The 9,772-nt window shown below is 45.4% G+C and overlaps 2 protein-coding genes across 2 annotated transcripts; one reads left to right on the plus strand and one right to left on the minus strand.

Moving 5' to 3' along the window:
* Nucleotides 1-223: 223 nt before the first annotated feature.
* Nucleotides 224-1,708, plus strand: F5J12DRAFT_893702 (uncharacterized protein; the record flags this gene model as incomplete). The annotated part of the gene is made up of 7 exons (XM_051747680.1): nucleotides 224-323; nucleotides 375-562; nucleotides 612-793; nucleotides 849-868; nucleotides 926-1,003; nucleotides 1,057-1,347; nucleotides 1,401-1,708. The coding sequence occupies 7 exons, from the start codon at nucleotides 224-226 to the stop codon at nucleotides 1,706-1,708; spliced, it is 1,167 nt and encodes a 388-aa protein (XP_051599032.1).
* Nucleotides 1,709-3,807: 2,099 nt separating this feature from the next.
* Nucleotides 3,808-4,799, minus strand: F5J12DRAFT_722586 (uncharacterized protein; the record flags this gene model as incomplete). Its single annotated transcript, XM_051741387.1, has 2 exons — nucleotides 3,808-4,196; nucleotides 4,241-4,799. Coding segments are annotated over 2 exons (948 nt in total), but the record flags the coding sequence as incomplete, so codon positions are not given.
* Nucleotides 4,800-9,772: the final 4,973 nt, after the last annotated feature.

Genomic DNA, 9,772 nt, shown 5'->3' on the forward strand with positions numbered 1-9,772 from the left:
GACTAAGAAGAAACCTACTCATCACTTTGCCAAGTTCACTGGAGCATCTCCTGTGGGGCTGGACAATGAGGAGAATCCATTCAATGCTGAACAAAGCTCACAAAGTTTCAAATGTGGTAGGCTCCCCTTGGAGGTGATAAGAAAGGCTCAAGCACTTGGTATGAAAACCACCCAGGAGGCCTGCACCATTGCAATACAATATGGCAAAACACTTGCATTGATTATGGCCACTGCTGGCCTTACTACCAAGGCAATGAGGGCTGAGTCAGTTTGGAATATGCACCAAGCATGGTTTGCACATACCAATCTGAAAACATCAGAGGGTTAGTGACTTACTTGTTGTCAATTTCTGTTAAATGCTAACTTAATTACAGAGGACATGCAGAGTTACTACAGCTGCCACACGCTGCATTATGGTGCTCACAAAGATGAAGAAGAATATCCAGAACTTTGGGATGAAATTTGTGAGTACTGGAAGGAGAGTGCAAGTGGGACAAAGGATATGAGCTCCAAGGTGATGGTAGGGCATGTGATGACCTGTGGAGATTCATTCACACAAGCTGTAAGTATCCCTGTGTTATCATTTATTCATGGATTAAATCCTTATGCAGGCACAGACATGGTGTAATGTCAGGGACATCCATGTATTTGGATGTGTAATCTACAGTGGCAATGATGAAGCTGCCTGCCAGGCTCTGGGCATCTTTGCTGGCTCTCCAATATGTATGGAGCTAGCAAGCGAGAGGCAGACAGACATCACAAGGCTGCTAGATTATCTGGCCACAATTGTGAAGTAAGTATGATTTATTGTGGCTATGATTAGCCTTGCCATATCTCATTTACTCTAGATATAAAATCCTCGATCCTGGTGTTTCAGTTGCATTACCTGACTTTGGGGCTCTATCATGAACAACATATGACCCAGTTTTCATGTTGAAATCCCAAGAATCCAGGCATGATCATAATCGCCAAGTTCTGCCTCAGGTCTTCTTGCACAAACTATGTAAGTGCTGGCCATGTATCTATGACTGAGCTGCTACCACATCTTCCTCACAGATGAAGTGGGTATCATGAGTGCACAGAGGAACACCCCATGGAAGTCTTTACTCAACCTTCTCTATATGCACCAGTACACCATTGTTAATTGGCCTGCTGCTGTCTCCACTGTTGGCCCAGATTTCAATATCAAGGGCCTCAGTGCTGACAAGCTCTGTGCTTTGACTGTCCCTTTTTTAAAGGAACAAATGGGTGCTGACTTCCATTCTGAGGTCCATGTAGAGGATGAGGGTGATGATTCCTTGGTGCCAGTACCCATGGCATCATTTGATCTCAGGGAGTGGACACCTGGTGAGTTTGAGAAATTCTACATAATCATATGGACTCTGACTTGAATAATCCAGAGCAGAAGGAGCTATTTAAGATGGTTAGCCCAGAGATGTTCGAAATCCTGCTGCTAGTAAATACATTTAATCAACCCCTTTGTATTCTTTCAGATTTGCGAGCCTTCATTAAACCAATTCCAAAAAGCATGGGCCCCTCTGACTCAGAAAGGACACCCTTGCCACTTCCTCCACCATCACCCCCTGTTGAAGATTCACTGCAGTCACTTGTGTGTGGTAGTATGGGAGTGAATGCACCTGCAGACTATCATCATTCCACTCGCCCCTCCTCACCCATGACTGATGTGCCACAACAGGTGCCTGCATGAGGCCATGCACTAGCCAATGCACTGGGGGTTTGCCATGTGCATTGTCACTCTCCAGTAGGCTGTCATTCTCTTCACCATTCCACAGCACCAGATGAAGAGTCATGCCATGTGCATCATCACTCTCCAGTAGGCTGGCATTTGCTTCACCATTCCACATCCCCAGATGAAGAGTCACAGCAGCTCCATGTGTGAGGTGTCTGGCACACATGTCATGCCAATCAAGCAGCATCCCACCCATCTACATCCTATAGCACTAGGCACTCCCACAGTCACTCTCAGACTCCACATCCTTGGCACTGCTCCTGGCAGGCATCTCACAAGTCTCATAGGGAATATCAGGTGAATTCAAGTGATGATGATTTGCCACACTTGCAACAGAGAACCCACCACAGGTATATCCACATCATTGTGTTCTGCATTTTGTAACTAACAATTACTAGTGTTGTCCAGTACATCTATTGGGAGCCTCCATGTAAGAGGCATCATCACCATGATTCCAACAAAGAAGATCACCATGTGGTGCAGTAAGCACACTAAGCAGGTAGGTTGTGTTTCACTCATTGTCTTGTATTGTCAGAAAATCACACAACACCCCTGACTTCCTCTTAGGGCGGAGTAGGAGCAGGTTGGGCTGTGGAGTACAGCAGTCAAAGTCCAAAGCAAATCTGACCACTGGGTGATGAGATATTCAATGAACAGTGAGTGGAGGGGTATGGAGGAAAGTTTTGGAGGCAGAGGTCAGAGTCAGAGTCAGAGGTCAGAGGTCAGAGGTCAGATGAGAGGGTGTTGGGTTCAGCTAGTGTGCTGCCCCTTTGCACAAGCTCAGCCCTTGTATTTCAGAGGTGGAGCAGACTCAGAGGGAGTGGAGACAAAACTCCAGAGGGAACTGAGAGGGAGTCAAAGGTGGGGACTTTATTTGATATTTGTACTGATTACATTGGAGTACTACATGGCCTTATATACAACATAGGTCAAGGGTGGTGCAGTGCAGAATGCAAACCAATAAGTGTATAACAGGTTAGCAGTCCCTCCAACACAAGGGATAGAGGGTAGGGATGATGGGGACCTTAACTGAGACAAAGAAACTACTACAATGAGGAAGAGAGGGTAAATACTGAAAGAGTGGAAGAACAGAGAAAAACTGACATGAGGGCAGAACCCTATCTGGAATGCAGGGCTGCAAGTCCAACAGCTCACTGGGCTGACAAGGCCTTGGAGGAAGCACAGATGAAGGTCTGGCCTCCACATGACTAGCCTGAGGGCGGAGTTGAGTGGAGTTGGTCAGAAAACAGACAGGGGACCTTGGAGAGGTGTCAGGAGGGTCGGAGGAGCGTGGGAATGCGTCGGAAGAGGGCGGAGTAGGTGTTAGGGGCTTATGTTGGTGTCATGGTCATGACATATGAATCTTATGTTTGGATGATTGGCCCTCATAGTCTTATACCATTATTCACCACCTATGCAATTATTTGGCTGACATTCCTTGCAACTCCATCTTTTGCCCTTGCCCTTTCTCACTGTGGTGCCCCATCACTGGCCACGTATCTGGACCAGTGTTATACCTTGCCACATGTTAGTTACCTATCATTTGGTCATTCTCAATTAATAATTGAACATCATCAGATTTACCCACTGGGCCCTTTGTTTCCATTATTACTCACTTCCACATACTAGCTACCTTCATAGACTGGTATTATATCCTCTTGGACTGCTTTATGGACTAGGTACCACCTGTGTGCACATTGTTAGATACCTATTTGTCCTTAGCTATAAATGACAGTGATTTTTGTGATATTGATATGAATCTGAAGGAACAAATAAGGAACACATGCACTTGATCAGATGTTAGGAGTGCCAGACACATATGCACTTGGAGATTCCCCATGCTAACTGGGAGAATCCACACACCTGCTTGGAGATTCTCCCAACCTACTTGGAGATTCCCCCAACTGATTTGGAGAATCTCCACACCTGCTTGGGGATTCCCCCAACTGACTTGGAGATTCCCCCCATCCACTTGGAGATTCTCCACACCCACTTGGAGATTCTCCACACCTGCTTGGAGATTCTCCCAACCCACTTGGAGAATGATACACAGAAGCTCACAAAGTACTCATGGTCCAAGCACAGGCAAGATTGACAGCAGAAATGAGATCCATTGTGTGATTGAGAACAGCCTTATGGTCTGTGCCATCATTGGAACAGTTGTTGCTTGTACCCCAAAGATTGATCAATGCTAGGGGAAGATAAACCTTAATCAGTGAGTGCCATTGATCTGCCTTGATAGTGCCAGTGGACACATCACCAAAATTGCTGGGAACAGAGCCTAACCATGATGGTGTCACAATGTCATGAATAACTTTGCAAACTTGATCCAACAGGTCTGACTTGGTGAACTTGCCAGGTTGGTGCTGTAATGCAGACAAGGGCATCTGCAGCCATGGAGTATACATTGCATCAGCTGCAGGACATGTAGTAAGATCAGGAACAACTTACCCAAGCAATAAGCACCTTGGCATAATCAGCTTTGAGAACTTTTACCACTCTTTGAGGGAACACACCCTAAGCTTTGGCAAACAAATTTCAGAGGGCAAGCATTTTTGTGGACTAGTGACTCCCACAAGTCAATCATGAAGGACTCAACAGCTTTGTTGTCATCATATGATGGGACCAGTGAAACAAGAAGCTTGTGAAGTGCCAAGACTTGTGTGATCTCCTTTGTTGTCATAGACAGCGCCTTGGGGGTACCAGGGACAACCAACTTAAACTCATAGTGAAATGCAGGAATTATGGAGTGCACAGTGGAAGAAGTCTCTGTGGTTAACCCAAGTAGGCTGCACACATGATGTTGAACAAGTCCCTCAAGTATACAATGCATTGAATCTATGATGAGTTGGCAAGTGGGGTCCCAATATGGCAAATGCCACAGTTCTGAGTAGCAAACACCATAGTCCTTGAATATCCTGTCATGTGCAGAAGACATATGTGCATCCCTCCATTCCTCTGCATATTGGTGGAGCTTGTCTTTGTCACCTGCCATCCAGTTGTCGAAGTCTGTCTGACTGTAATTTGTCTTGTGGCAGCAGCTGCAAACAGTGCAGAAGAAGTGACTCCCAATTCCAGCAAAAGTGGCAAGGTGGTGAGAGGCAGGGAGATCACAGACAACAAGGGTGATGGCACTGCATGTAACTCTGATTAATATTTTCAAGTGATGGCTGTTTGGGGCCTGGAATAATGCCAGCAAAATATGGTGCTGTTCAACCTGTGAATGCAAAGTCTAAGTTTTCGACTTCAGCTTTGGTTAAGAGGTTCCTGTCATGTGAACTATCATATGCATCCACCTGAGGTATGCAACCATTGTCACCCAGTTACTGTGATCATCAAATGTCTGGCTCATCTGTGGGATCAACCTGCTCATTGTGCTTGCATGGCCTTACAATCAATCCTCTAGACCCATAGAACCCCCTGCCTCCCCCCAGGACTTGCAAGAAAGCTGCAGTATGGACAACAGAGGAGGAAGGCATGTTACTGGATTTCTTGGCCTCTCATCTTTCACAGGCCAGTGATGGGAACTTTAAGAAGGCTACATGGAATGCCACAGCAGCCCACATGGCTCATAATTATCTACTGGGTCTGGATAATGGCAATAAGACAGCTGAATCATGTGAGCAGAAGTTCAAGGTGGTAAGTTGTCATATCATTCTTTTTTTTTGCCTTGCTAACAATTATCCAGCTTAAAAAATCCTACTATGCCATCACCAATCTTAAATCAGTGGCCTCTGGCTTTGCTTATGATGATGAGCATGGTGCAATGGTCTTGCTGGACAACACTGATCTTTGCAATCGGTATGTAAAGGTAATGTAGTTTTTTTCTTGTCAGATCATCCACTAATGTCTAGTCAGGCACACAAAGACATGAAGCCATTTCACAATTCTGGGTTCCCCCACTTCACCAGCATAGAGCTCCTTCTCCCCTCACATGGCCAAGGTCAGTTTATCCACTGGCCACATGCCACTACCATGCCTTCTACAATCATGACCTCTGCCTTCAATACTCCTGCCTCTACTGCACCCCCTGCCACTTTGACTATTCCTACCCCCCCTCCCTCCCTCTCCCTCCTTGACATGACACATGCTCTCAATGCTCACCATCGCAAGGACACACAGTCCATGGATCCAAACTTCATCCCCCCTTCTGCACCATCAAGTTTTTTGTCACATGTGTCAGCTGGGTTGTTGTTGTCATCAGCCATCACCAGCATCAGTCACAGAAAAAGGAAAGCTGAGTCCGTTGCAATGTCTGAAGGTGGATCAAAGCACTCTCAGCCCCCATCAGCCAAAGCACATGCTGAAGAAGATCACAGTTCATTCATCACCACCATCACCTCCAGGCTCAATAACTTCACACATGCAATTGCTGCCCCATTTCCCCTGCCACCTGTTACCAATCCCCTCATCAATGCTGCCATGGACTGCATCAACAACATGCTGCAGCTCTTGACAGATGATCAGATCAACATCAGCGACTACTTCCTCAGCATGTCTCCAGATGAAGTGAATATTTTCCTCAAGCATCAGGAGCCAGTGAAGCAGATTTGGGTGCAGCATTGGCTGATGAAGTACCAGGATGGGCAGAGATAGGTGTTTGTTTTTGTTTTTTTTTTACCATATACAAATGTCCCCCCCCCCCTTTATACAAATATGTACATAATAAAATGTACATGACTATGACTAGCTTCCTTTTGACAATGGAAGTTATTTTTCTACATGAGTGTGAAACAATTGTAAGAACATATATTTGTACACCATGAAATCTGAATGTTCAGGCTCAGAGAAGGCCCCTAATTGTAAGCTGGTGCTGATAGTCAATCCACATCTCCTCTGCAATGTTGTCACACTTATTATCAGCCCTTCTCCTCTCTGCAGCATCTGCTGGTCCATCACCAAGGCCTCCAATACCATCACCCTCTCCTATGTCCATGGCAAGTTCAGGGTCAAAGAACTCTTCTGGATCATAGTGCCATATGAAATTGTGGAGGGCACAGAGAGCAGCAGGTACTTGAGTTTGGGTGTGGATGCTATATTCAGGGGGAATTTGAAGAATCCTCCATCTGTGTTTTATAACACCAAATATCCATTCAATGGCATTTCTAAGTCCAGCATGGCAAAGGTTGAATAACTCCTCTCAGTTTTGAGGTCTATAAAATAGAAGTTACAGGTACACTGAGCAGGATGGAATAGCAACTTACCTTAATCCAGCCTGGTGCCATTCTTTCAGATGGTAATGAACACCTCAATAGGGAACCAGAAGTGCATCACAGGTCCCAATCCCTGCATCTGCAAGAAGGTACTTCCCAGGTGGCATGTGCAAGTCATTCCTGTGTGCATCATGCCACATGGTCGCATCTGCAGTTGACCCATCAAAGCCAGTGAGGGCATATGTGAAGAAGAAGTCAAAATCACAGATGAAGAGACAGTTTTGAGATAGGTAGCCCTTCCAGTTCCTCATGTAAGGCTGGTCCTCAGCAGCAGTGAATGCTCAAATATGAGTGCCATCAACTGCACCAATACAATCCTGGAAAAATCAGAAACATGGGTCACTAGTAATCATATTTGATATGGGAGTGTTGTTGGTGGGGAATTGCACTTGGGATGCATAAAATTGTCCCCCAGAAAAGAAAGCCAACATTGCTTTGAAATATCTAAAAATTGTGAGAAAAATATCAGACAGTCCAATGAACTCCCTACATAGTGATGGTCCCTGGTGAGTGTTGGAACCTCTCAGCAACATGCTGGGATGACAACCCAGTAACACAGGTGTAGAGGAATATCCCAAGTTGTTCCTCCACAGAAATTCCATTGTGAGAAGGCACAAAACCATGATGGGTGAGCACCTGCATCAGGTGATCAAAAACCCCATGGCTGACACCAAGGCAAGTCCATATCCTGTCTGGATGACCATTCAGGAGCTCTAGCATCCACCCCTCACCAGTCAGGATTGAGGTATGGTAGGGGATTGGTTCTGAGTCAGAATGAAAAAGGAGGTCATAGAGGCATAGCACGTGGATCATCACTGCTACTACAAGTGCAGCAAGATGGTGACAATGATGGTGCTGGAGCTGCTGTGCTTCAAGATCCATAGCAGAGTTGTTTGATCTGTTATCACAATGTTATCTATTGAACTACAAGTATGACTACATTACTGAAGCAGAAGCCTGAAACTTGGACTTTGCATTCATGCAGGCATGCACAGCTTATATAATCATCACGTGACTACATTGCCAAAGTCAAAGTCAAAAACTTTGACTTTGACTTTGGAGGGTGAATGGTGCCTAAAGATTTTCCAGCTTGTACCTCACATCCAAAGGCAGATCGAGACATGCCACTGAAATGATCCCAGATGACATGCTTGGTCCCCATACACTCATACCTCCAGGGTTGAAGAAATCCACATAAAGCACAAATGCATATCAACCTTCACCTCCATGATCAACAAAGCACTTCCCAGGCACATGGAACTCTTGAAGGAACTGGGCTTCAAATGGGTTCTCCACAAAGCATGGTGGCAAGGATGAGGCATGTAAATCATCACATGCAGAGTCCATTGCTGCCTCAGTATCTGGTTGAGACAGTAGTGTTCTGAGGTAGTCTTTGAAGTTGTGGCAGACAAACACCTTCTTTGGGTAAGCATTCCCCTCAGCTCATGTATTGAGTAACAGCTCGCCACATTGCTTCTCCAGTGAAGGGAAATGAGTGCAGAAGGAAGGATAAGTGGGGACATCCAATCTGAGTGAAAAGGTGGGAGCATAGAGGCAATGGCAGCTGCAGACAGCATACATCACTGTCTTGGCTGCAAGGTGGAACCTGGACAAGACACTACTGATGGCCAACAGTACTTGCTTCAGTACAGTCTCATGTGAATGACTCAGTGTCCCATCTGGCTTCCAAAAGGCAAGGTATAGCAAGAGGGAAAGTCTGTTCATAATAAAGTTAGCACCTGGAGTGCCAACACCAAAGATTATACTGCACATGACTCCTAGCAATAGTGCAACTTGGGCAATCACATCCATTCACTCAATTGGTGGTGAGTACTGCTTCCCTGTATAATCAAACATCAGCAATGGTAAAAATCATGACATCCAGATACTTGCCTGTGTCAATCTCAACTGGATCTTGAGGCAAAGGTGTAGGCACCCATTCATTTGCCTGGGATTGGACCTCATCCAACAATGCAGATAAAGCCTTTTTGCATGTAGCCACCAACTCTGTGGAATGAGTAACCCAATCAACTGCTTTGCATAGAACAACAAGTTCATGCTGGACATCAAGAGAGCTGAGGTCTGACCTGAAAATTTCTCCTGATGTCAAAACATGTTCTGTTGGGTACTAGGTGCCCAATGCAAGGCATCTGAATTTTCTGACCAGGCAAACCAGAGCTAGGGTGAGCTTCGCATCCCTGTCAGCTACAGAAATAGTAGTCAGAGACCTACTCATCTCTGTAGCAGCTTTCCTAGTACTGGTGATTTTTTATTATACTACTTAATTCAAATATTCAACAATGGCTTGCTTGAATTTCAATGGTCCACATGACATGAAGCAAACCCAGGACCATTGTCAGTGCATCTGATTTCAACCCTTCATTCAGAGTGAAGCCCCATTGTTACAGTGGTCATCAATAGACAATATTTCAGTATCAGGGTATATACATAACATGACAAGCTACATTTACAACTAGATCACTGATTCTCCAGCATAGTCCTCCTTCCAATGTTCAAGCCTCCTCCAGCTCCCAGTGATGACTCCATCACTCCCACTCATGCTGTCAGTCCCAGTCATGCTGTGTCTGGCTTGTACATCCCCAATAATTTGCTTGACCTCACTGATTTGCTGTGCAATGTCCCAAAGCATGTCTATGTCACCCTCCCCACTGTAAGGAACTGCAGATGTGGGTTTGACATGGAAGAGGCAGGATAGGTCAATGGTAAATACATTCAGCCAGTGTGGGACAAACAGATGGTCCATTGTCCACACACCCAGTTCAATCTGTTCCTGAGAATCAATATGTAA

This window comes from Pisolithus orientalis (assembly GCF_024613125.1).
Source record: "Pisolithus orientalis strain OTSU chromosome Unknown F5J12scaffold_18, whole genome shotgun sequence".
In the NCBI taxonomy this organism is placed as follows: domain Eukaryota; kingdom Fungi; phylum Basidiomycota; class Agaricomycetes; order Boletales; family Pisolithaceae; genus Pisolithus; species Pisolithus orientalis.